This window comes from Aristolochia californica, unplaced genomic scaffold (assembly GCF_029961685.1).
Source record: "Aristolochia californica isolate CCGP_79_NKW_82.1479 unplaced genomic scaffold, dmAriCali1.0.hap1 SCAF_13, whole genome shotgun sequence".
In the NCBI taxonomy this organism is placed as follows: domain Eukaryota; kingdom Viridiplantae; phylum Streptophyta; class Magnoliopsida; order Piperales; family Aristolochiaceae; genus Aristolochia; species Aristolochia californica.
In genome coordinates this window covers 24766728-24794415 of record NW_027181804.1, presented here as the reverse complement: position 1 = coordinate 24794415, position 27688 = coordinate 24766728, and the positions used below count along the sequence as shown (strand labels likewise).

Genomic DNA, 27688 nt, shown 5'->3' with positions numbered 1-27688 from the left:
CATTGTACTTAAATAACATAAAGTCAATGAAGTTTTTCACTTTTTCATAAATTCAATATGGTATCAGAGCGGATTCTGTGAGTTGACTTTGTCAACCCACATAAATAATGTGATCCTTTTTTTTTATCTATCATCTCTAGTAGTTTAGATTCATATTCTATCTTTTTTTCTTTTTTTCCTATCTCAGTACTCATTTTTCTCTTTGCATTCTCATCTCCATACTGATTTTTTCCATTTTTTAAATTACATATTTATGGAAGTATCTTCAAGTCTACTTTCTAATTTAAAAAGAATTTTGGAAATCGGAGTTTTTTACAGAGAGAAATTGATATCTGAAACAGTAAAAGTCGGACTACAAAAGAGGTTCAAGAAATAGTAAAAAGCTTCAACTTTTGAGGTATTTTATGCCATTAAAAACAAGACCTTATACAAAAAATTATATTTTAAAATATAGATATTTAAGTCTATTTTCTTACCTATTAAACCAATTTTCAAACTGAGTTTTCTAGAGGGAGATATCAATATCAAAAGAGTCAATAGTCACAATGGCCAAAGTAGAAACAATACTTAGTTCAGCCAAATTATAGAGTCCAAAATATATCAAATTATTTCTCTCAAAATAAGTATATTTTTGAATAAAATTTATACTTTAATGAAAGTTACCGAAGTCTAGTTTCATAGGGGCAAAATTTCTTGTCAATATGAGCTATATGTAAGGAAATATTCTCTTTATATGGCTTAAAACAAGCTTCCCGACAATGGTTTGCAAAATTCTCTACAGTTATCCAAGTTGCTGGATATGTTCAATCCAAAGCAAATTACTCATTATTCACATATCAGAAAGGAAAATCTTTTATAGCTTTGTTGATATATGTTGATGACATTCTTATTATGGGTAATGATGTCAATGCCATATTAGTGCTAGAAAAATTTCTGCATAGCTATTTTCAGATAAAAGATTTGGGTGATTTGAAGTATTTTCTAGGTATCAAAATTTTTCAGTCAAAGAAAGGTATTTTCATCTCGCAACGAAAATATACTTTGGACATTTTAAAAGATGGTGGATTTTTGGGTGTTAAACCTGTGAACTTTCCAATGTAGCAAAACATAAAGCTTTTAGATTCTGGAGAATTACTTAACGATCCATCTCAGTATAGGCAACTTGTTGGATGCCTAATTTATTTGACTATAACCCAGTCGGATATTACCTATTCGGTCCATGTGTTAAGGAAGTTCATGCATGCACCACGCAAACCACACATGGAAGTTGTTTTGTGTGTGTTGCGTTATTTAAAAAGTAGTCCAAGACAAAGTTTGTTTTTCCTTTCTCAAAACGATTTATCCTTGTGAGTATTTTCTGATTTGGATTAGACTGGTTGTCCAATATCTCGTAGATCCAATACGGGTTATTGTATTTTTTGGGGATATTCTCTTATTTCCTGGCAAACAAAGAAGCAAAAAACCGTATCTCTCTCCTCGGTAGAAACCGAATATAGAGTCATGATAGGTACACGTTGTGAATTATCCTAGCTACAGTTACAGTCATGGTTGATAAAATTGAAAATATTATATCTCAAGACAATATTGTTGTATTGTGATAACACAATTGCCTACACATAACAGCCAATCTCGTTTTTCATAAAAGAACCAAACATATAGAGATAAATTATCATTTTATTCAGGACAAAATACAAGGTAGTTCAATTGTAACCAAATATGTTACTTCGACAAATCAACTTGCAGAAGTGTTCACTAAGCCGTTGGGAAAAGAAGCCTTCTTAACTATGATGCGCAAGTTGGGAGTTCTTTATATTCATTCTCCAACTTGAGGGAGAGTGTTGAGAAAATCATAGTGAAACCAACGATAAACTCAACCATTATAAATGGATTATATAAAATCACGAGAATCGCGATTATAAATTGTAAAACTTTTGTATAAATTGCATCTTCATTCAATAGAAATCAACACAGAATAATACATTTCCTTGTTTTACACAAGTCCACATGAATGGATCAATTTAACATTATTTTATCCAGGCTGATATGAATTTCTTCCTTGCAAAGATCAATCCCAACTGTCTCTAGTTCTCCTGATCGACTTTTTCTGAGAGAGTGCTTTCTTGCTCTGTAGTCTTTTCTGCTCCCCAATCGCAGCCCTTTGTTCACAGAATGGAAAGTTAGAGATTTCCAAACCTTTTTTCGCTAATCAACATTAACTCTCTCTGTTAGCAGATAGGTCTCAAATAAATATGTTAGAAACAAAAGGGAAGTTTATATTCGACATTTTCATTGCCCAGAAAGACTCTTCATTGCTCTTTTTTCTAAGTTGAACTATGCACAGGAACCCATGGCAATGAACAACTAGCATGGCCATTCAGGCAAAGGCTCAATCACCCTAGTTCATATTCTTAGAGACAAAAGCATGGTTCATTACGGTGCAAACGAATATTACTCTTACCAAAATAAGGAAAACAAGAGTAAGTGAAAACCTCTTTTCTACTAACTTCAGAAGAAAGGTTGTGGATAAAAAAGAAATTGATAAAACACATACAGCTTAGCTATCTTTTTCTTCTGCTCTTCAGAAGGTGGTGGTGGTACATAAGAAGCAGCATCGATGATTGCCTGTTCAATAAACAGCATGACTACAGAATATCACCAGGAGGTCACTCAACTTCCATACAAGTCAAGAAGCTGATACTTTCAGATGTTTCAATTTGGTGTTATTTTTAGGGGAGCATTTGTTTGTACCTGTAGTTTTGACAAAGCATCTTCAATGTTACCCCTGAAAAAGAAATTAAGATGAAAATAAGAGCATGAAACACTTCAAAAAATGGATTGAAAAAACAAAGAGTGGGTATAAATTAACTTCTGAGTTCTAGTCTTGGTAGAAGAAACGACAATCTCCCCATCTTTGTTAATCCTGTTCTTTTCCTGCCAAGAGACAAACAAGCATTAGTTTAACCTCATACCAGACAAAGGTAATATAAATGTTAACATCTCAGATAGTGAGAATTTAATCTTTTATATGCCATTTTAACCAGATTACCACCAGTCCCCACCTTTCCAAAAATAAAAAAATAAAATATGGAACCCTTTTTTTTTTTATTCTTATTTGGAAAAATATGGAACCCATTTTAACCTCATATTTGAATTTTCTTTAATTTTTGTTACTCTGCCCATTTTTTTTCTCCTTTTTCTATTTTGGTCATTGGAGAGGTGCATTAAAATAACTGGAAGAGAGGCTATAGAGACAACAGTGACACTGAACAGAAGACCTAGGGAAAAGATGGACCTGAAAACTAAAGAGCTAAAATGAGAATACACAGTAACAAATAGGAATCTGAAAACTTCTTTTTGACTGGTTCTTTACAACATATTAAAGAGTTATGATGTGTAAAAGGAGCATAAACAATTAGAAAAAGATCTTCTTTGAACCTAGCAAGGCCACATGAACATGACAACCTATCTATCAGAAGAACTCACTGGGGAGAGATTGAATATAAATGAGCATTTAGTTTCAACTCCTAGCCATAGAGGTATGAGGTTGTCCAACCATGTCTAGAGTAACAACCTTTAAACAAGAATTGGCTATAAATACACAGCTACTTACATATAAACACACTCACACATATACAATATATATTTTGAATAGCAACAACATGGAACTATAAATGTCATGCAAACAAAGGCCACCTAATAATAAATTGATTTAGACAAGAAACAATGACCTTAGAAAAAGATACTGACCAGCTGTATAATTCTTTCCTTAATCCTGTCTCCCAGCCAATGAGCATTCTTTACATTGAAACGCATGTCCACCTTAGTGTTCACTGTGATCATCAGGTTTTCATTCCAGACATCAAATGTTGAATTATTAATTAAAGCCCCAATGCAAAACGTTGTGCTTTACAGCAAGGCAGAAGTTGTGAGAACATGAGCAAAAGCATGGCATTGAGGAAAAGGTGAGGCAAAAAATTGACTAACCTTTGTTCACATTTTGACCTCCTGGCCCACCACTCCTTGCAAAACTAACACTCACATGGTCTGCAAGAAAATGGCAAAGGTCATGCAGAAACCAATATGACATTAAAAATACATCAAACACCTTTTGCAACTTTCCTCATAACATATGATCCTAACTGCAAGCTCATACCCAGATGAAGAGTGTCCCCACTTGAATAATAAAAATGAATTACAGAAAGAGAAAAACGGTCAGTTACATGAAGTTGTCTTTCAGAACCAGAAATACAGGATTTAAACTGGTATGACCTCAATGCCACAAAAGCCCAGAAAAGTATTTGTGAATCTATAAACTAGTTGTCAGACCTCTTGATGCTTTCCTTTGGTCACAGATGGTCATAGAGAAATATATAACTCAGCCCATTAAAGTTATAACTGATACATACTGTTTGTTATTGTCCTGTCAAATGATAAGCGGAAGGATTTTGTTCAGAGGCTATTGTTTTCAAGAGCAGCCGAGGATAATGCTCAAATCTTCAACATAGGACAAGAATTTTGACCAAAAGAATAACATTCTTTCTGAGAACGTTGTGTCCTTTGTAGAAAATAATAATAACAAAGAGAAAAATGAGAGAAAGGAGAAGAGAGAAGTCCACAAGAGATACATAGAGAGAAGAGTGTGGGAGTGAAGGCACTCGTTAGGTGTCGATTTCTGACCCCTTTCTGTATTATATATTCAATTCAGTGAAAAGAACATCAAATTATAATAATAACCTCTAAGTACAACTCGGAATAAAATGAAAATTGAAACATAAATCTCACCAACTTATTATTATCCTATGAGGGACATAAAGTCATAGTAAATAACCAAAATACCCCTATACAGTTGGAGCGCATATATCAAGAAGTCCCAACAAGTACATCAAGAAACCCCAACTTGTTACAAAAATTCAAAAATTCTTCTTTGCCTAAAGCTTTAGTAAGAACATCACCAAGCTGATCCATAGACTTGACAAAAGGATTAACCACAGCTCCACTCATTACAACATCACAAACAAAATGGCAATTAACTTCTACATGTTCAGTCCATTCATGGAACACTGAATCGCTAGCAATGAAAATTGCAGCCTAGATACCACAATACATCTTCATAGCTTCTTCAGGAGGAAGTCCTAACTCTATTAATATTAAGTTTCACCCATAAAAGCTCACTAACTATGTGAGTCATTGCTCGATATTCAGCTTCTAACTATAGTGAACTATAACATTCTATTTCTTGCTCTTCCAATTGTCTAAGTTTCCACCAACAAAAACACAATACCTTGAAGTATCTTATCCGATCTGCATAATCATAATCAAAATATCCACTAATCTACAAGTGACTATGAGGCTCATACAACAACCCCTTCCCCGACACATCCTTCAAATACCATAATATTTTGAGTGCAACTTCTAAGTGGATCTTCTTGGGGTACTCCATAAATTGTCTAATCACATTGATAACAAACGATATATCTGGTCAAAGTTCTATTTCTTTTTTTTTAATTGAAATGGTAATTTTATTCAAAGGAGAAAGAATACAAACCAAACTAAAGGAGCATTCTCCTTATAACAAGAGATTGGAGGGAGGCCCGGTAAGGTGATCTCTGAAGATAGAGAGCTCCTGAAGTAGGGCAAATAGTTTGGCCTCAATGGAATTAGCCTGGTCCATCAGGCCAGAATAAGTGATGAGCGATTGACCATCAGCATTGCGTATGACAGCCTCATAGCCGGCAATTCTCCGACACTCACGGGCACTACCATCAAAATTCAATTTGAGGATACCCAGAGTAAGAGGTATCCAAGCAAGATTGATGTTGGTGGGGGGGGGAGGGGGGAGGGAAGTACTGGCCGTTGCATTCCAGTTGAGGCGTAGAGAAGAGCCGACCATGCTGAATTTCTTCCTGGTGGATAGCCATGTTGCAATGTGTCCTATGATACTGCTGGATACATTATCAACACTGTTGGATATGAAGTTGAAGTGCCTGTTGTTTTTTTCCCTCCATAGAGCCCAAGGGATGTGGCCAGCACAAGAAAAGAGGATGAGCTTGCCTAAGGTAGGCAAGGGAGCGCCAATGAGGATTCTATAGGTGTCAAGGAAGTTGCTAGGTGGACGAAGTTTAATTTCGGTGGAGAATGTTAGTCCAGACTAACCAAGCAAAGTGACAGTGTAAGAGAAGGTGGAAGGTCATTTCCTCAATGGAGTTGCAGCAGGGGCATAGTATGCAAGGTGTTGTTGTCTCTCTTGTGAAGGTTGACAACATTATTATGGCATAAATAAGTTTGTCTATTAACCTTCTATAACAGTCTTGATTTTAAGCTCAACAGTCTCATATTCATGGCGACCGTGACTTACTTTCATGAAAGAGACACTTGCAAGAGTGACATAGTCAGAATTGCAGACTGGAAGATTAACTAGATCATGGGAAAAGAAGTAGATGATCCCTTTGTCAAGTGATGAAACACTTAGAAAACTATAAAGGCCTATAACCATTAATTTATTGGCAAATTCTTAATATTGGAAACTTTCTCAAGCAACTTCTAGAAATTTGCAATTTCTCAATCTCTCTTAATTTTCAAGAGCATTGCTGATTGCACCATTAGATAGAAAGGAATCTATAAGAAGAAGAATTGCTGATTATAAACTGAACCATGATACGTGGAGAAGTATAATAAATGTTCCATTCTACAAAAGGAAGATTCATTTGATCCTTTGGATGCATAGTATATTGCCATGACTATTCATGATAACCATCTAATCAAATGTTTGAATCACCCTGATTACTTTCCTTAAAAAATCCTCAGACTTGATCTGACAAAATTTCATGCTTAAAAATCGTTTCCCTCCAGCAAGACAATTAGTTCTTCTAAATAAATATGAAGTAGCAATGAGGAGAGACTAGTTGGAGCCTTACTGTAGGAATATGAACATTCACGGTCTCAAATGAGGATACCCAGTGCATCACAAATCTATTGGAACTTGCTAAGAGTGACAAGGAGGAAATTACAAAAGCTAGTCCATGAGTACTACGACTTACGAGATATCTAGCTTCACAATAGTCAAATGTTTGCTCAATTTGCAAGTTAACACTAACCTTCTAGGTTGTTATACCACTCTTTATTTTCAAAAAAACAAAAAATTTTATACCACTCTTTCAACGATGATCAAGCGAATTGATAATATCACTCCCCCCAGCCCGCCCTTCAAGTTTTGCTGATAGAGGAATGTAAATTGGGGCCAGCGAACCAGTTCATCTCGCAGTCAAAGGGATACCCTGGAGGGTTCGTATCAAATTAAAATGTGCTGCAATATGAGGTTCCTAATGTCACTAGCATTTCAAAGGAAAGAAGAAACTCGAAGGAGCAATTCAGGAACAGAAAAAGTAACAAAATTTGAGAGTTCCTAGGTGAAAGCGCCAAAGGACCATTTTTTTCATTCTTTTTTTAATCTGTGAACAAAGAGAATAAGCAATCATATCCCCTTATCAACCCATCATTCAAGTTTAGCTGGTAGAGACAATACCTCTTAAGGTAGTTAAATTGGGGCCATCGAATGAGTTCATCCTCGCAGTCAAACTATGAAGGGATACACCCGAGGGTGCGTATCAAATTAAAATATGCTGCAATATGAGGTTCCTAATGTCACTAAGATTTCAAAGGAAAGAAGAAACTCGAAGGAGCAATTCAGGAACAGGAAAAGTAACAAAATCTGATAGTTCCTCTGTGAAAGTGCCAAATGACCAATTTCATCTAGTTCTGATGAAAACGAAAAAATGAATGGAAATAACAAAAAAAAGAATAAGAAAAATGGCAAATTGATAGCACAGTGCGGAAGGTTATCGCACCTAAAGTGATCTTGGGGACGGGTTCATTGCCCGCAGAGGCAGCCCTCTCTTCTGCTTCTCGCAAAAGCTGTTCCACCTGAGAAAGACGGGCAGATGACTTTTTGCCGCCACCGCTGGATTCCGACGCCATGCAGCGAACAGAGAAGCCCATGTAGGAGCGAAACGCATTGACCTGCAGGGGCGGAGCCCGGACAATCAAGCGAGACCTTGAAAGTAGAAAGTTTGAAGTCGACAGAAACTCTCTGAGGAGACCACTGGCTCTAAAAGCAGCCATGGTTGTGCAAAAAACCCGATTCTTCGCTTCTGATGTATAAGGTTCAGAAAACGGAAAAAGGGTTAGTGTCTCCGCCGGCCGAAACTGAAGAGAACTATCTCTGTCAAGGCCACCGTAAGCAGCCTCCAGAGAGCCAACTACCAGAACAGAACCAAAACAGAGCGGACTGCCAGCCCTTTCTCCTTTGTTTTAATTCACCTAAAAAACATAGAGTGAAGTATAGGCCAACCAAAAAACAAGTGACGAATAGCAGGTTTGTGTTTTGAAAACCCTTCACGAGATATCAACCATTATCATAGCCACACCGGTGGGTCACCCTTCAGGTTTTTCTAAGAACGGATATCGGAGGCTCCTCTATGAAAATTTAGAGCAATTACTATTTTCTCATCAAAAGATGAGACGTTGTGATTATTATTACAACTCTCCACTGTTGCTTACATCTAAATGAAAATATTTAATATAAAAAACAGAGATCATTTGCTTAAAATGCTTCAAGAACAGTACTTTAAAATGCGATTAGTTTCTTTGTTTTCTTAATCAAAATGAATCATCATAGAAATAGCATCAAGCCCATAAAAACAACAAAAAGAATTCATAAGATGGTGCTGCAATTTCTCTTCTCATTTACAACAAAATCCCTCTTTGAGGCTTTGCAAGATTAGCAGTTCGGAGTTTTTTTTTTTCTTTTTAGTACTTCAAACAGTCTATGCTTCGAGTTCCCTCATGTGGAGATTTGTATTCCTATACAGATGCTCTTCACCGGTGTATGTATCCACCCTCACCACCCATCTGCTCCTTGTCGCACCACCATGGAGGTTCGTCCTCCTTGCCGCCGGCTTAATCGTTACAACCTGCAAGCCGTCTCCAATCGGCAGGAGAACCGACTTCCTACCACTCCGCCATTTTCCACTGTGAAATGCGTTGTATCCGACGACGACGACACCCTCCTGCTTGCGGCCTAGCTGGGCCGCTTCCAGGATCCCTTCGTGTTCGTCCAAATCACAGTGTATGAGCACAAATCTGCTCCATAGTAGTCGCTTAGCAGCAGGGTTGAAGCATCCCCCACCACGAATTCCACTCCTGTGGCCTCGGCACCTAGAGTCTCTTTTGATTGTTGTAGCTCATGGAAACCAGGGAGGATGCAGACAACCCGGCCGCCCGTTTCGTGGGCCGCAGCTGCCAAGGCTAGAGTTGTAGCTCCCGCGGCGCCGTCGCATGCCTCCACCATCAGTTGTGCACTATTCCCAGCGGCCAAGGCCGATATAAACTCAGAAACATCCGGCTCCTTACACTTCTTCCCCTGCAGAACCAAATAGTATCGCATACGAGTACAGAAACTGGAGAATCGTATCGGCAAGAATTCGATTACGTGGGTATGTTGAAGATCTGCTGTTCTTACCATTTTGAGTGTCTGAAGATAAGCATTTGTGGGACTCTGTGCTGACCACGCCATATCTTTCTTCCTCCAGGCAAAATTTTCTGCAACTTCCGAGATTCTATGATGCCATTCGCTCCCAATTCCTTGTATTTAAAAGGACGGAGCCAAGCCAACGTCATCTATGTCAGGATCAAGGAAAGAACCAGTGGAGTCCTTAATAATAACTTTATTCTCAAAGAAAAAACCAAATCGAGGCGTCAATAACACAAACTGTACGGTTTGCTCACAACTGTTTAGATTTGTATGAACAGCTCCTCCACATCGTTGCCTGGTAATCTTGACAAGAACGTGATTACAGACAAAAACACTTTAGAATTTCTTGTAATCTCAGAAGTCAATTCGTGGCAATTGCGTTTTATTTTATTCAAAAGGAACGCTAACAAGGATTAGAACATGCTTCATTAACATCTATGCGACTTCTTAGCTGCTTCTTTGGTGTGATTGCTGTTGTTTTTTAAGACACTCATGGCGTTGAATCTCTCATTAGCTTAACACCTCTTAGCTGTAATGTCTCGCACAGGGTTAGACCATATAAATACACAGAGATTTGTTAATCCGTAAGCAGTCCTGCGGGCCAAGGTAGCAGGGCCATTGTTCTGTTGAGCTGAAACATCGGCTAACATGGTTTTTTGTTAATTATTCAGTAAGAGTAAGAACAGCAGCGGGTTTTAGCTCTGCCCACCGGATTCACTTTCAGACTCAATTCTTTCGAATTCACGCTTTGAACCTGGGTTGCAATTAATCCTTTCCTTAGGTTTATTAATGAGATATTTCAGAGCTCAGGAAATTTCATTGAAAATCTTATAAATAATCAATAGTTTATGCTTTGGAAAAATCCGACGAACCCGATCCGAGAAGCAACGGTGAGGTGATTTGAAACTGTAGAAACCACTAACCAGTAAAGAAGAACAGGAAATAACAGACAAGAACCGTGGACGACGCCAACTAATAGGTGACAAGAAGCGTCTCTGATGCCCGCTAACAACTCACACGCGAATCCCAGAGCCGTCACCTTCTGCTACCCCAATTTCTTGCATTTTCAATTCTTTCTTTATGGCTTCCTGATCGTGGGCTCTCGTGTAACCTCTTCAACAACTCAGGATCGAAGCAATAGCAAATCGGGGTTCTTCCTGTCGCCCACTGCCTATCGTGACAAACTTCTAGCCCTTCGTGAGTTGTTTTTCTGCATTACATTCAAGGAGATTCGTCGGCCTCCCCTCGCTCAAAAAAACGTAATACTAGAGGAGGTGGTAACTGAGAAGACGCATAGCATGAATCGACAAGAGATGGACCGTCTGGATCTCGATTTGAGCTCTGACGCCTCCAACCGGCGACAGGATCCACCGGCTAACTTTGGAGTTTCTCGGATGCCCGCCCAGTCTTCTACCAATGGGTGAGCAAGATAAGACAGATTGGTTTCTTGTGGAGTTTTCGTGATGCATTCCTAGCCACAGGGAAAGGATTACTCTGAGAAGACGTGAAGAAAAGAGCAACAAAACCCTCCAACACTTCTGCACTTCTTCAATTCAGCTGGCAGAATTCAACAAAACCCTCAAACTAAATTTCGGGCTATAATGGCCTAAGGCCGATATCCTTGGGCACATTTGACCCTTTGAGTGCAACCAGGCTATTGGTCTCTGGCTAGCATAGTGCCAACCGCAAATCAAGCACAAACAACACTTGCCATGCTAACCCATCTTCATCTTGTTGTTCAATCATAGGGATCTCAACTTCTGCATTCTCATCTCCATTTCCTCATCCCCTAAGGTTTCAAATTAATGTTAATTTTCAAATTCTAGGACGATTGAAGCATCAAATCACTCACCCTCATTTCCTCTCCTAATGGAATTCCATTAATAAGCTTAGTTAAAGGCCTTTCCAATTAAAAATAGAAGACTAACATGACTAAAATACCTTAAAACTGAAACTCCTCTATGAGATCAGCTTCTATAGTAATTTTGGTTTTGTAAGACTTCTTATTGTGTAGGACTCATCATGCCACCTCACGTGATCATAATGGATCCTACCAGCTCGTGTGATCATGGTGGGTCTATATCTTATGGGTTTAGACCCATCTTCAAACATAAGCATTAGACTTTGAGATGCACTATATCTTGATGGTGAAGTATTTGAAATACTTAGTTTGTATACTTATTAAATACTTAGCATTAGACCGATCAAGGTTGAGTATTTTTAAAATTAAGTTTTTTAGTTAATTATTTTCATTAATATTTTATTAAAATTGTTAGTTTAATAAAAATTCCTAAAATAAAAACCAAAGAATCGGTCGAGTTTTATGGAACCCGACCAAAAAATATGGGTTTGGATTTGGAATTTCACCCAATGGGTTGGGGATGGAGCAGAAAAAAATCCAGGTCTAAAACGGGTTTTCCCAAAACCCAACTCAAACCCGACCAACATATAAGACAAAAATATAAAACAAGGTTTAGACGGCTCGGGTTTTATAGGAATGGGGCGGGTATTGGGTTGGGTGTAATTCAGGTTTACGAGTTTGATGAGTCTTTTTGTTTGGGGGGTTTTGGGTTCGAGTATCCAGGTCAGAGATTAGGTTCGGCTTTTGTGAAAACCCAGCCACAATCCGACCCATGCCTACCCCCAAGTATGACTCGCCGCTAGTCACACAGGTTTTTTTATTACATTAAAAAATTGTTTTAATTTTTTTATACTTTTTATACATGATTCTACAGTAAAAAACGAAATAAGAATTGCTTAGCCAGCGCCCAGCGGAACTCGCGTGAATCGTACTTTCTCTTCGGTGAAGCAGTTTATCAATCGGTTTACCAGCGCGACTCGCGTCAGTCAGGCTGGGTCGTCTTCCTCGCCATACAATGAACGGGGCAGGAAGACGATTGGAAGATTACAAATTTTATGGTTTTATCTTATTATCATTTTTTATAAATTTTAAATTTGATCATATCTGAAGAGAACCAGTTTATCTTATTTATCTGTTACCGGTTTATCTTCCCATATTTGAAATTCCGAATTTTCCTCAAAAATCTTCTTATATCATATAGAGTCTTATCTAACCGGAGTGATGACTATCTATCACTTTTTCGAATTCGAAGTTGATTGAGCTGGGTTATATAAAGGGAAGGCGTTCATGAGCTTTGCACCCACCCTCTTTAGTTTTCAGCCATGGCGACTCTCAAGTTTATTACTTTAGCTTTCGTCAGTTTCTGCTTCTTTACTCTTTCATGTGTGGCTACTGATGTTTCCTACGACGGTACTGCCATTTTGATCAACGGCGAGCGGCGTCTTCTTATCTCCGGTGCGATTCATTACCCAAGAAGCACACCAGAGGTATGGGTTGTTCTTAAATTCCGTCGATGAACTGCAAAAAATTTTGTGACGATCGAAATAAAAATTTGTTTGGTTGCTTTTCCAGATGTGGCCAGAGCTGATGCAGAAAGCTAAAGAGGGTGGTCTGAATACCATCGAGACCTACGTATTCTGGAATGCTCATGAGCCTCGTCGCCGTGAGGTATACTATATAGTACAGCACACACGAAACATTTTTTATAAGCATCAATATGTGAATTAGTTGCTGAGAAACTGTTCTACTGGTTACAGTATAACTTCCAAGGCCACCTTGACTTGGTTCGCTTCATGAAGACCGTCCATGCAGCAGGGTTGTATGCTGTTCTTCGAATTGGTCCTTATGTTTGCGCAGAATGGAACTACGGGTAATTAACAGACCTTTAGTTGCTTCCTGACTTGCATTCACTTTCGTCCCAATCACTTTTTTTTTTAAATAAAAATAAAAATAAATTTGTCGTAAACGCAGAGGATTCCCTATTTGGCTGGAGCAGTTGCCCGGAGTTGAGCTTAGAACAGACAATGCCGTTTACAAGGTAATGTATATTTTTTTGGTATTCGTGTTGATTAGTGAAATGTGGTTAACAAAGATGTCTACTGTGTTTGGCAGAATGAAATGCAAAATTTCACGACTCTTATAGTGGAGACGATGAAGCAAGAGAAGCTGTTCGCACCTCAAGGAGGGCCAATCATTCTGGCTCAGGTCATAGTTTGCATCCATAAAAATTAGGGTTTAGAAGCTATTATGCATTGGAGATGACGGATGGGATTGTTTTTATTAATGGAACAGATTGAGAACGAATACGGAAACATCCAGTGGGCATTCGGAGATGCAGGTAAAAAATATGTAAAGTGGTGCGCTTCCCTTGCTGAATCCTACAACCTTGGTATCCCATGGATCATGTGTCAGCAGGACGATGCTCCAGCTCCACTAGTAAGTAAATTTTATGGTTTTTGTTTAGCTTTCTCCTCTTCCTGCAAACAGATAAGGGGTAGTTAATTTCCTCTTACTGGAAACAGATCAGTACATGCAATGGCTACTACTGTGATAACTGGACTCCAAAGACTCCCAATATTCCAAAGATGTGGACTGAGAACTGGAGTGGCTGGTTAGTTAAAATTCTTCTTCATGAATCAGTTAAATTCAGGCACTGCTTCTACATGGTTTGATTCCACCATTTACATTTACAGGTACAAGAATTGGGGAGCAAGTGACCCACATAGGCCTGCAGAAGATGTGGCTTATGCTGTTGCCCGGTTTTTCCAGAGGAGTGGAACTTTCACTAATTATTACATGGTTAGTTTATGCACAACGATTACTAGTTGTGTACCACATTGATGCTATTGACATACTTTTTTTAATTCTCTCTAGTACCATGGTGGAACCAACTTTGGTCGCTCAAGTGGAGGTCCATACATCACAACAACTTATGATTACGACGCACCTCTCGACGAATACGGTAGGTTTAATTGTTTTCATCTTTTTTTATCTTAAATGGCTGCTAATAGTTTTTAATTGAATTATAGGCAATGTGAGGCAACCCAAATGGGGTCACTTGAAGCAACTCCATGAAGCTATCCTGTCCATGGAGAAACAAGTGACTTATGGCGTGAGGACAAGCTTTGACCATGGAAATGGTGTCTGGGTATGATAAGCTTTTGTTTGGCTATCACTTTTCAATAGAGATTGCTCATTTTTACTTGAAATTTTTTCTTTGGTTGGTTTTCTTCTAGGCCACCAAATATCAATACGAAGACACTGCTGGATGTTTCATTAGCAATGTAAACATGACCGATGCCACTGTCTACTTTGAAGGAAATGAGTATCATCTTCCTGGCTGGTCTGTTAGTGTTCTTCCTGACTGTAAGCAAGTAGTCCACAACACCGCAAAGATTACAACTCAATCATCCCTGATGGAGAAGAAAGCCAATAAGGCCGAAAATCAGCCTGAAGCTATCAAATGGGTATGGAAAGCTGAACAGTTCAAGGATGTGGCCACTGGAAAGAAGGTTGATCTTACTGCAAATAAACTCCTTGAGCAAGTTTCAACTACTATGGATGCTAGTGATTATTTGTGGTACACCACGAGGTAACTATTTCAAATTCCTTGTTTTTTTTTTTTTTTGTTAACTCTTTTCTGTACCGAGGAGGCAAATTGACATCCTTATATTTATTTGCAGTGTCGACATAGCAGAAGGTAGCCCACTACTCAGTCAGGATACCAAGGTTCATGTAAACACTACAGGACATGGTCTACATGCCTTTGTCAATGGAAGATTTGTAGGCACCCAGTATCGTCTCCGTGATTCCTTCGAATTTGTATTTGAAGCACCAGTTCAGCACCATTTGAAGAAAGGAAAGAATTACATTTCAATATTGAGTGCAACAGTTGGCTTACCGGTTCGTCGATTTAACCTTTTTTTTTTTATCTTGTTTTCAATTTTATTTTATACCAAATTCCTTGAAACTTTACATTCTTGGAGTAGAACTATGGTCCGAGGTTCGAAAAAGCCGTTGCTGGAATTGTTGGTGGCCCAGTTATGTTGATCAATGGGAACAACACCATAGACTTGTCATCAAACAAATGGTCTTACAAGGTATTTCCTTTTCCTTCTCAATGAGCATCTCTAATTTAGATAATTCAACTAAAATTTAGAGAATGCTAGATTGGTCTGGATGGTGAAGACAAGGAGCTCTACTCAGACACTGCTCCCATTGATAAATCATGGCACTCAGAGGATCTTCCCACAAATAGGTTGATGGTTTGGTATAAGGTATGACAGAATTACCACTTACAGTGATTGTCTACTCAGTAGGAAATATTTCGAGGGGTCTTCCTTCTTAAAGAGATTTTTGCTTCTAGGCTGCCTTCAAAGCTCCCTTGGGCACAGAGACAGTCGTTGTGGATTTGGGTAGCATGGGCAAGGGTGCCGCATGGATCAACGGCCACAGCATCGGAAGATATTGGGCCAACTTCTCTGTCCAAACCGATGGCTGCCCTGCCTGTGATTACAAGGGAAACTATGCAGCATGGAAATGCACAACTGGTTGTGGTGCTTCTTCTCAGCAATGGTAACAGTTCATGATCAACCCAGTTTTCTTCTTCGTTTACTAGTTTGATCTTCTAATTCCTGTATTGTCAAATTCTCGACCAGGTACCACGTCCCTCGTTCCTTCTTCAAAACAGATAACAACGTCATTACATTGTTTGAAGAATTTGGAGGCAACCCAGCAGAAGTGTCCTTCCGTACTGTCACTGTTGGCACTGCTTGTGCCTCTGTCCCTGAAGGGAAGACATTAGAGCTGTCCTGCACAGGAGGCCGCACCTTCTCTGAGATTCAGTTCGCCAGCTACGGGGATGCTGCTGGTTCATGTGGGTCATTCAGTGAAGTCACTTGCGCGTCGGAGACTGCTCTCTCTGCAGTACAAAAGGCAATGATATATTCTTACTGTTTCCTTCTATACAAGAGGTTTTCTCTCCATTTTCTTTGACCAACCATGTTTTGTATAATGCAGGCTTGCCTTGGGAAGACGAGCTGCGCGATTGAAGTATCAGATGCAGTCTTGGGTGCTGGCACTTGCAGCAAAGATGTCTCTAAAAATCTGGTAGTTCAGGCTGCCTGCTAAGCACAGCGGAATCTGAAGGCTTCAAGCTTAATTTGGAAAGGGATTAGCAGTCCCAAGTCTCTGTAAATGGCCTATATATGCCCGTCTCTAATGTTTTAGTTGTAGGAAATCAACTATTACAAAAGGAGTTTACTATATTATTCAATTTTTTTAAATAATATCACAAATATCCAACTTTGACCAATCAATTGTACAATTTTACAATCAAAAGTGACATGTAAGCTTTGATCGCTTATATGGCACCATATCATCACACCACAACAACACTCAAAGAGCCTAAATAATATATCACCCGCCACATCATTGAACAAGCATATCATCATCCATTTAGGATGCCATGTCATCAGACATGTTTGCCATTATCCATGTTATATGCCACATCATCATGTACCACATAAATTTTTTTTAAAAATTTATTATTTATTTTATAAATTAGAAAATTTCTTAAATCGTTAAAAATAGGTTAAACATATTTGATGAAGATTTTTAATAAATTAATATACCTATTTTATATTTTATTTTTGTAGATAAGTTAATAAAAGTGTGCCGATAAATTATACTTTTAAACCCTAGAATAATTTTATCAATAAAAATATTTTAAATCAATAATGAAAGGTGTTAAATGGGTAAGAATAATTTTTTAAATAATTAATATACGAATTTTATATTCTGTTATTATAAAAAAGAAGGTAGTAAATAATTAATATACGAATTTTATATTCTGTTTTATGAAGCCTTTGAAATAAAGTATTTTTTTAATTTGTTTTTTTATAATATAGATATGCATAAATGTTGTCTATGGTTCCTTTAGAGTTAGATATTATTTCTTGGAAATGATATAGTATTGTGTAACTCCATCTAAACGAATTTCATAAAACACATAAATTAAACAAAAGTAAAACAATAAACATAACTATAGGCTTATCATGATAGGCTTATCTTTAAGAGTTAGAGATTGATTGTAATTAGGAGAATAAAGTGTAATTATACATGGAGTCTACCACATCCTCTACTATAAATAGAGGACCTACACGGATTATAATTAAGAAAGGAAGTTTAAATTTTTATCTTTCACGTGAAGAACTCTTCTCTTGCTTAACCTCTCTCTTTTCTTTTTCAGTGTTCTCTCTTCTCCTCCTTACCCGAGAGCACTCTCTCTCCTCTTTCTTTTTTCTCCGTCTTTCTTGTTGCTCATGATTTCAGAAAAGGGAACCTAAGTTCAATATGGTATCAGAACATAAAATTTAGGATCCCTACGTTAAAATGAATGATCTAAACAGGTATGATCAAAACCACTCATAGAAGGCTCCTTGTGAAGGAAGATCAAAAGCGTGAGATAAGTTCGTTCATTATTTTTATTATTTCATGTTACTAGTCCAAATTTAGAAGATGATTATGTGAATTTTTTCTTTTTCAAATTATGGATATGAATGCCTCTCTGTCCAGAAGAAGCTATCAAAACAGTTTTGTCAGTTTGGAATATTTTTATTTTTATCGAGACTATTTCACAAGGAGATGATTGATTTTTTTTTTTTCCGTAGGATCAAGAGTTCCATGATATAGAAGATTCTTATTGAGTGGTTATTCAGAAAAAAGTTAGAATAATGATAATTTAGCATCAATGTTAAATCTCTCCATTAACCGAGTTAGTTAAAGAATGCTATTTGATTTTTTTATTAATTGGAGTTTTTTTTAAATTGCCTATTATGGTTGAAGACAACATGAGCTACAAGAATGATATACTCAGAATTACTACTATACCCTTGTGAGGGGTATCAAATTACTTGAGCTGGTACACATCGGTTCGCCAGTTTCTTATAACAAAAAACCTTCTTGGTCACCTCACCAATCATGAACCACCTATTGATGTAGAGGATTTTTTTTTATAACAAGTGGTTGAGGAATAATACGTTGGTTATTAGTTAGATTACAAACAACATGGACGAACATGTCTCTAACAATATTATTCATCTTGATACTGCTAAACAAATTTGGGATATATGTGCTAAGCTGTATTCCAGCTCCAACAACTTACACAGGCCATACAATATTCTCCAAATAATGTTTACCACTAAACAAGGATAAAATATCCATGAATATTTGGCTAGTTTTAGAGGCTTTCTTCAAGAATGGAAAATAGCTCAGCCTACTTTCACGGATGTCTTTGTCCAAGACAAACAAAAAGAAGCTTTAATCACCACCATATGCCTTGCAAACATTAAGCCGTATCTCGAAGTTAATAAAAGTCAACTCCTTAGCACTTCGGCTATTCCCACTTTAGATGATGTATGTGCCACATTACTTTGTATTCAAGACACTTCTTCCTCTACTACTACAGTGTCATCCACTATGTACTCCGAGCATAAGGGACCATCATCTGACTGTGGCAGAAATTCTAGAGGAGGACGAGGTAGAGGTGGAAGGAATGGTTATGACAGAATAGATTGGAAAGAATGCACTAAGTGTGAGAAAATTGGCCACACTATAAATATGTGCTATTCAGACAAGGAATGCACCTTTTGCAGAAGATATGGCCACATTGCAGAGATGTGTTATAAGAAGGCTCATTAAGCCTTATTAAGTGCTACAAAGGAGGAATAACCTACCAAATCCACAGAAAAGAAAACCCTTAATGATGATGAGTAAGTGTAATTCTAGAGAATGAAAACACTATTGGGTTCTAGTCTATCCACCACTGTTGTTGCCACTACTGCTTCGGGTATGCTATCTATCTCCTCTTCATCTTGGATAATTGACTCAGCGGCCTTCGAGCATCTCATAGGTAACAAAAATTTACTACACTCAATGTCTCCTTGTCTTCCACAAAAATTTGTTATCATAGCTAACGGTTCTCAAACTAAAGTTCTAGAAAGGATCCACTTCCATTATACAATCACTTCCGCTCACATATATTCTATTTGTTTTTACTTTTCCCTTGAACCTTTTATCTGTTAGTCAACTCACAAATTTTTTTAATTGCTCTATCACCTTCTCACCTACTTCTTGTGTTTTTCAGGATCTTGTAACGAAGCAGGTGATTGGTGGAGGTCATGAACAAGGCGGGCTTTACTACCTAGATGTGCCTCAAATAAATATTGTTTCAACTAGTGAAACCGAGACAAGTCTATGGCACGACCGGTTGGGACATCCATTCGCAGAATCTCTTCATCATCTTTTACCCACTCTTAAAGTAAGGCCAGAATTAAATTGTGAAGTCTGACAACTGAGCAAATACCAAAGAACTATTTACCGCATCCAGAACTTAAAAGTGTTACCCCTTTTTCATTGATTCATACAGATGTATGGGGACCCTTGAGTGTCTCAAATATTTTCAAAGTCAAGTATGTTATTACATTTATAGATGACTTTATTCGTACCACTTGGGTATTTCTTTTTAAAGAATGTTCTGAAATACCATCCATATTTAAGTCTTTTCATGCCATGGTACTCACTCAATTTGGTAAAAAAATTAAAATACTTCAGTCTGATAATGCCAAAAAATATACTTCCAGAGATCTTGATTCCTTTTGTCAAGAAAATGGCATTATCCATAAGATTTCGTGTGCCTACACCCCTCAACAAAATGGTGTAGCAAAACGGAAGAACCATCATAAGGTAGCCCGCAGTCTATTATATGCCATGAAAGTTCCATACTTTTATTGGCCTCATGCCATTCTCTACATGTTTTCTTATAAATAGGCTACCTTCTTCCGTTCTAGGTAATAAATTCCCATACTTGAAATTATTGCAAAATGATGACACTTTTGCACTTCCCTTGAAAGTCTTCAGGTGTCAATGTTTTGTTCATGTTACTTCCCCACAACATAGTAAACTCGATCCAAAAACTAGCGAATGTATTTTTTTGGGATATTCTCGCACACAAAAGGGTTATGTTTGTTATAATCCTACTCTCTAACGTTTACTTGTGTTTAGGGATGTCACTTTTTTTAAGACTCTTCATATTATTCTGATAGTGCCCCTCCAGGTCTCTACAGTACCAGATTTTCCTCAACTGATTGTGTCCCTTGATACAGAAACGACTCAACCCCCAGACACATTGGCTGACACCACACCTACAAGTTCGGGGATTCCACTGAGCTAAGTCCAACTTCCTTAGTTTTTTTTTGGCCCTTAATATGATACTCGTCCAATTGCCTTGAGAAAAAAAACTACAACTTCCACTAGACCTTCCACCTATCACCCCATTTCAAATTTTGTGTCTCACCTTCGTTTATCACCTTTATGTTGTCAATTTCTTTCATCTATGTCCTCTATATCAGTCCCACATTCCTATCAGGAGGCTCTCAAACATCCAGGGTGGAAGGGGGCAATGGACGACGAAATGCAGGCACTATATGAAAATCAGACATGGGAAAAAAAACCTGTCGATTGCAAGTGGGTTTTTACAGTGAAACATAATCCAAATATGTCCTTTGATCGTTTTAAAGCTCGCGTTGTTGCTAAAGGCTATACATAGTGTTATGGTATTGATTATGATGAAACTTTCTCTCCAGGCTAATTCTTCCTGGCAGGTATGTTAACTTGATGTGAAAAATATGTTTCTTAATGGGTATATTAAAGAAGAGATTTATATGCAACAACTACCTGGTTATATGGTTGAGGGGGAGTCGGTATGTAGATTAAAGAGTTCTCTTTATGGTCTGAAACAGTCTCCTCGAGCGTGATTTAAAAATTTTATCCAACCCCCATACTGGTTGGATTTCACAGATGTTCGGTAGATCACTCTGTATTTCTTAAAGACACACCCAAGGGCAAGGTGATCCTAGCAGTATATGTTGATGATATTATTTTAACCAGTAGTGATCCAGAAGGCATCTAGGAAACCAAAGAAAAGATGTGTGCAGAATTCAAGACAAAATGATACAAACCACATCAACCCGTGATGAAACCCGATACCAAATCTGGAAATCGACCCCAAGACCTTTCAAGTTTGATGGAAATCCCGACCAGTTGCTTACCAAAGCAAGAACCTTATTATGGTGAAGACACCACAAACGGGGATGGAAAATCCATTTGATAAGTTGGTTTTGACCGCCACAAGGAAACCTTGATAAGTTCGGAAAAGTGAATAACTCACAATATCAATAATCATAAAAAACTTTCTTTAATCTGCATACATGGTCCTCTATTTATAGTGGAGGATGTGATAGAGTCCTAATTACATTCAAACTCTAATTCTTAAAAATAAACCTAACATGATAAGACAACTCAACATAAACTAGAATTCTAACATAACTCAAACTCTCAGTCTAAGATAAGCATATCCTAAAAAGATAACACAATCTGCTACAAATCTAATATAACTAAAATTCTTGACTCATGAGGACTCTTCTAGGCATCCCACGTTCTCATGGTGGGTCCCACCAGCTCGTGAAACCATTGTGGGTCCCACATTATAATAGAGTAAATCCAACCCACGTCCTCATGGTGGGTCCCACCAGCTTGTGCCACCATGGTGGGTCCCATAATATAACATAGTAAAACCATTTTTTTTAACATCAATCCCCCCCTCTTGAGAAGGATTTGTCCTCTTATATTTCTTTTGGTGTCATCAGAACTACATTGATTGTTCGTTGATAGTGCGTGAATGAGTACTTGTTAGTGAAGCCGTCATGCTACACACATCTGTCAAATTTCCACGGTCTTCCTAAGAGGAGATGTCCAGGTTGCATTGGTACCATATCGTACAATACCTCTTCCTCATATTTATCAATTTGTAACGGTACAACAACTTGTTTCATAACCCTTACTTCACCACTATCATTCAACCACTGCAACTTGTATGGACAAGGGTGCTTAAGAGTTGTGAAACCTAGCTTTTCAATCATGGAAGTACAAGCAACATTAGTGCAACTACAGCCATCGATAATAACACTACATACTTTGTCTTTCACGTGGCAGTGAGTGTGAAAAATATTCTCCCATTGTACTTCTACTTCATCTTCTTTAGTTGGCAAGCTTAAGGCACGTCGTGCGACTAGTCCAAGCATCTCACCATTATTTGCCCTGAACTCCTCATCTCCGATGGGGGTGTCCTCCAATGGTGGTATGTCATCTAGATCAGCTTCGTCTTCAGAATCAATTTCACCATTTTCTTGGATCACCATAACTCGTTTGTTTGGACATTGGCTAGCTATGTGTCCTCTCCTCTGACATTTGAAACATTTAATCTTACTAGAATGAGTCAAAATAGGGGTTGATTAACCTTGAGAATCCATGGTAATGGTGATTCTTTTGGGCTCATGTTTGGCCTTGAAGGTGGATCGATGTTCTTACGTCGTTGGGTAGTTTGATCTCCAAGGTGTTATACTTGAATTCTCTAGTCTTAGCTGTGTACCACCCCGCTTGAGTTGTCTCTCAACTTTGATTGTCATATGCACCAAATCCTCTAATTCCACATAATGGTGTATCTGAATTGTGTTAGCAATCTCTCGGTTTAAACCATTCAAAAATCTTGCCATTGTTGCCTCTCAATCCTCTTCCACATTGGCTCTAATCATAGCCATCTCCTTCTCTTTATAATAATCATCAACGCTTTGGTTACCTTGATAGAGACCTTGCAGCTTGAGGTATAGATCCTAATAGTAATGACTTGGTACAAATCGTCGTTTCATCACTCTCTTCATCTCATCCCAATTTTCAATAGGATGTTCTCCATTCCGCCTCCTGTTGATGCACAACTGGTCCTACCACACAATAGCATAATCAGTAAATTAAATTGCAGCGATTTTTTCCTTCTTGAATTCGGAGTAGTTGTGAGAATTGAAAACCAACTCCATCTTCTTTTCCCACCCGAGGTATGCTTCAAGATCACTTTTTCCTTGAAACGCAGGAATTTTCATTTTGATACTTCCCAAGTTGTTATCTACTCGGTTCCTAGCTTCTCTATCCTGGCCATACCTGTCAAACGCTTAGCCAATGCAACTCAACAGATCGGTCTATTTAGTACGGAAAGCCAAGTACCTAACCCAAGTGGACTAGGGGTGGACGAAACCTAACCTAGGTGGATCGAAACCACCTAGCTCTGACACCCATCATTCCCATTCTCTACCACTTCCGCTGGGATTCGAACGTGGAACGTGGTGCCCAGCTCTGATACCATGTCAAACTCCTAGCCAATGCAACTCAAAAGACTGGTCGGTCAAGTGCGGAAAGCCAAATACCTAATCGAGGTGGACCAGGGGTGGACGGAACCTAACGGAACCACCTACCTCTGAAAATACCTCCTATGGCTGCCCATTGACATCCTATCAGACTCCTCGTCTAAATCACCAAATTCATCCATATCCTCAACTTCCCTTTGGTGCAACTTGTTCCTCCTTGGGTTGTTCGGAACAAATGATGGTTGCCCCCATTGTGTTCCCTTTTGTGCCCTATCCAACCTCCCATGTATATCTTCTAACTCAGCCCTCGTTATCCATCTCATCTCTCCCATTAATGCTTGCATTTGCATATTCGAAACACCAGATGATGGAATCTCTTGATCATGATTAAAAATTTGCAAACAAGGTTAGAATAATATGCAAAAGAGAATGGGTCTAGTACTCTTTTGTTTTTTTTTTTTGCTTTGATCCAAGTTGACTCACTTAGTTGACCCAATCCAAGTAGGCCAGTGAATACTTCTTCTTCTTTTTATCCGAGTTGACCCAGTCCCAGTTGGCTTGGGAATACTTTTTTTTAACCTGAGTTGACTCAGTGAATTGACCCGGTCCGAGTTGGCCTAGGTTGACTCGGTAAGCAACAGAAGCACTCACTCGTCTTCTTCCTTGTTTCCAAATCCGAACAGTGCGGGCAACGATCGTTGAGACCACGATCCTTCAACGTAGTTTTCTTGACGACACCGAACATGGCAGGCGACGGTCGTCGTCTTCCTCATGGCATTGAACAGAGTGGTCCTCTTCTTCCTCATGGCACCGAACAGAGCGGGAGATGGTCTTCGTCTTCCTCACAGCACCAAGACTAGAGACTACAACCCAGTGGTTTCCCGAGGATAAAGGAACGTCAGACTTACTCGGAAGAACTGGCTGAGAGCTTGATGATAATCTGATGGGCTCAGTGGCCGTTGTCTTCGTCGGCGCAAATTTTTTTTCTTCACCTTCTTCGGCAACGGCGTCGAACAGAGCTACTCCTTCTCCGGCAATGGCGTCGAAAAGGCTTCTCCTTCTTTGGCAATGACGTCGAACATGGAAGCGGTCGTTCATTTTTTTTCTTCTTTGACAACTGCGCTGAATAGAGCTTCTTCTTCGGAGACGGCATGGACAGAGCATGGCTAGCTCAGAGAGTGTTTTTTTTTCTTAGGCAACGACGTCGAACAGAGCTTCTTCTTCAACAATGGGACGAACAGAGTAAGTAGTCGAGCGTCAGTCGTTCGTCTTTCTTTTTTTTGGGAATTTTTTTTCTCCTCCTCGGCAACGGTTAAATAAGTCGTTCATCTTTTTTTTTTTTTTTTGGCTGTAAAAAAAAAAAAAACAAACGACTTTGTCAAGGAAGAAAAATAAAAATAAAAAAAGGATAGGCAAACCTAATGAACCAAAGCTTTGATACCAATTGATACGAACCACGTTAACCCATGACAAAACCTGATACCAAATATGGAAATTGACCCCAAGACCTTTCAAGTTTCATAAAAACCGCAATCCGTTGCTTAGCAAAGCAAGAACCTTGGTATGGTGAAGAAGCCACAAATGGGGATGGAAAATCCGTTTGATAAGTCGGTTTTGAATGCCACAAGGAAACCTTGATAAGTTCGAAAAAGTGAATAACTTACAATATCAATAATCGTCAAAAAATTTCTTTAATCTGTGTACCAGGTCCTCTATTTATAGTGGAGGACATGGTAGAGTCCTAATTATATTCAAACTCTAATTCTTAAAGATAAACCTAACATGATATGATAACTCAATGTAAACTAGAATTCTAACATAACTCTAACTCTATCTCTCTAAGATAAGCATATCCTGAAAAGATAACACAATCTACTAGAGATCTAATATAACTAAAATTCTGACTCATGAGGACTCTTCTTGGCATCCCACGTTCTCATGGTGGGTCCCACCATCTCGTCCAACCATGGTGGGTCCCACCAGCTCGTCCAACCATGGTGGGTCCCACATTGTAATAGAGTAAATCCAGCCTACGTCTCATGGTGGGTCCCACCAGCTTGTGCCACCATGGTGGGTCCCACATTATAACAGAGTAAAACCAACCTTTGTACTATCTCAATGGAAGTATGTCTTTGATCTATTGGAAGAGACAAGAATGATGGGGTGTAGACTAGCAGACTCCCTGATGGACTCAAATACAAAATAATGTGCAGATACTAGAGAAGATGTGGATATTAGAAAATATCAAAGGCTTGTGGGAAGACTTACTTATCTTTGTGTAACAAGGCCAGATATATCATATGCAGTAAGTGTGGTGAATCAAGACATGCACAAACAATAAATCAGCCAATGGTATTGCGATATTTAAAAGGAGCTCCAGGAAGAGGGTTTATTTACAAGAACCATGGTCACTTCAACATAGAAGGATTCTCAAATACAGACTAGGTCGGATCTCCGGATGACAAAAAATCCACTTCAGAATATTGTACTATGATTGGAGGGAACTTGGTTACATAGAGAAGCAAGAAACATAATATAGTTGCGCAGTCCATTGCAGAAGTAGAATACAGAGCCATGGTACACACAATTAGTGAACTTCTATGGATCAAATCTCATCTCACTGAACCGGGTTTTGATAAAGAAGCTCTTATGGATCTATATTGCGATAATCAAGCGGCTATACATATCACATCAAATCTATGTCTTCAATGAGAGAACAAAATACATTGAAATAGACCGCCACTTCATACGAGAAAAATTTCAAACAAGCATATTATCTCTAAAAATTTCATAAAATTTTGTCCACCATCTGCAACAAGATTGTTACGGAATTACGATGTTTTCTCACCCTCACTTGAGGGGGAATGTTACAAGGTAGGTTCCACCAAGCTTGCACGAGCTGGTGGGACCACCCACCATGAGGATGAGGGATGACTTGATGAGTTATCACACGAGTTGGCATGAGTTGGAAGAGTTTAAGATCAAGTAGGACTACCACAAGCAGGCTGTCTTATCTCATAAGTTGAAAGATTACAAGACTTCTAGTTTATGTTGAGAACGAAAAGAAACAAAATAGTAAATAATATAAAATAAAATATAAAAGTAAATTGGGAGTGTATTGTCCAAAAACATCAAAGTTTAATACTAATTTTTTTAAACATAGAAGTAAAATCTAAACATTTAATGACCTAGATATAATTTCATATTCCTTTTTAATGAAACTCTTTTCTGCCTTCCAATTCAAGCATTCTTATCTATACCAAGTTGTAATGACAAGTTGTTCATATTTGTTTGCTTTTTTCTTTCAACATTAATTTTAAATTGCAAATCATCTTGCATAGTCATCAAACAATATTTGAGCTGGTTCTTCACTCCCTTATTATGTTTCTTCTTCCATGTGTACAAATCGTAAGAATCCAGTAACTCATATTTGAACAACTCATCATTATACAAACCAAAAGTTTTAAAAAAAACTAACTAAACTATAATAAGAAGAAAAAGATAGGATAAATTTGAAATATCATGTAGGAAGAAATTTTTAACTAAATCAGAAGTTATTAAAATAGAAAATATTTTGTAAAACAAATTAAAAAATAATTTCAAAAAAACAAAAAATTATAGCAGATAATGAAAATCACACACACACACATACACACACACACACACACACACACACATATATATGTATATATAATGATCATTATTTTGTAAGCTAATGATCAAAATTTTGAAATAAAATGTAAAAAAGTGAACAAAATAATATTGTAAATAAAAAAACTGAAAACAAAATAACGTTTAAATAATATTATATAAATATATTATAGTAAAAATGTAAAAAATGATAATTTAATATGTGCATAGGAGATGAAAAAGTACGCTTATGGCTATAGAAAATTAAAAATATAAATCAAATAATAAAAAAAGGCATGATAATTATGTTGTAAAAAAAAATATTTAAAAAAATAATATATCATGAATAAATGATATAAAATTAAAATAAAGTACAATGAGAATATAGGAATTTACTATTATTATCTGCTTATA

The 27688-nt window shown here is 37.9% G+C and overlaps 3 protein-coding genes across 3 annotated transcripts; 1 reads left to right on the top strand and 2 right to left on the bottom strand.

Annotated features, from left to right (window-relative positions):
• Window positions 1-1949: 1949 nt before the first annotated feature.
• LOC137948938 (uncharacterized) lies at window positions 1950-8336 on the bottom strand. Its single transcript, XM_068795162.1, has 7 exons — window positions 7845-8336; window positions 3985-4044; window positions 3748-3830; window positions 2867-2931; window positions 2749-2782; window positions 2552-2622; window positions 1950-2156 (listed from the first exon to the last, which is right to left on the bottom strand). The coding sequence occupies exons 1-7, from the start codon at window positions 8116-8118 to the stop codon at window positions 2066-2068; spliced, it is 678 nt and encodes a 225-aa protein (XP_068651263.1). The 5' UTR covers window positions 8119-8336; the 3' UTR covers window positions 1950-2065.
• Window positions 8337-9076: 740 nt separating this feature from the next.
• Window positions 9077-9571, bottom strand: LOC137947733 (uncharacterized). The gene is made up of 2 exons (XM_068793503.1): window positions 9518-9571; window positions 9077-9418 (listed from the first exon to the last, which is right to left on the bottom strand). The coding sequence occupies exons 1-2, from the start codon at window positions 9569-9571 to the stop codon at window positions 9077-9079; spliced, it is 396 nt and encodes a 131-aa protein (XP_068649604.1).
• A 3141-nt stretch (window positions 9572-12712) lies between these two features.
• LOC137947732 (beta-galactosidase 15-like) lies at window positions 12713-16520 on the top strand. Its single transcript, XM_068793502.1, has 17 exons — window positions 12713-12877; window positions 12963-13058; window positions 13148-13260; window positions 13362-13428; window positions 13503-13595; window positions 13683-13826; window positions 13913-14001; window positions 14084-14189; window positions 14265-14352; window positions 14420-14538; window positions 14627-14982; window positions 15074-15293; window positions 15380-15490; window positions 15560-15667; window positions 15757-15965; window positions 16049-16325; window positions 16410-16520. Exons 1-17 carry the CDS (start codon window positions 12713-12715, stop codon window positions 16518-16520), a joined length of 2472 nt encoding a protein of 823 aa, XP_068649603.1.
• The last annotated feature ends 11168 nt before the right edge of the window (window positions 16521-27688 follow it).

Coding starts and splice junctions, on each gene's coding strand:
- LOC137948938 (XM_068795162.1), bottom strand. CDS start 8,118: ATGGCTGCTTTTAGAGCCAGTGGTCTCCTCAGAGAGTTTCTGTCGACT. Junction 4,045..7,844: donor CGTCCCCAAGATCACTTTAG/GTGCGATAACCT, acceptor ATTTTCTTGCAG/ACCATGTGAGTGTTAGTTTT. Junction 2,783..2,866: donor ACCAAGACTAGAACTCAGAA/GTTAATTTATAC, acceptor TTTCTTTTTCAG/GGGTAACATTGAAGATGCTT.
- LOC137947733 (XM_068793503.1), bottom strand. CDS start 9,571: ATGGCGTGGTCAGCACAGAGTCCCACAAATGCTTATCTTCAGACACTC. Junction 9,419..9,517: donor ATCTTCAGACACTCAAAATG/GTAAGAACAGCA, acceptor TTGGTTCTGCAG/GGGAAGAAGTGTAAGGAGCC.
- LOC137947732 (XM_068793502.1), top strand. CDS start 12,713: ATGGCGACTCTCAAGTTTATTACTTTAGCTTTCGTCAGTTTCTGCTTC. Junction 13,429..13,502: donor CAGACAATGCCGTTTACAAG/GTAATGTATATT, acceptor TGTGTTTGGCAG/AATGAAATGCAAAATTTCAC. Junction 16,326..16,409: donor CTCTCTCTGCAGTACAAAAG/GCAATGATATAT, acceptor TGTATAATGCAG/GCTTGCCTTGGGAAGACGAG.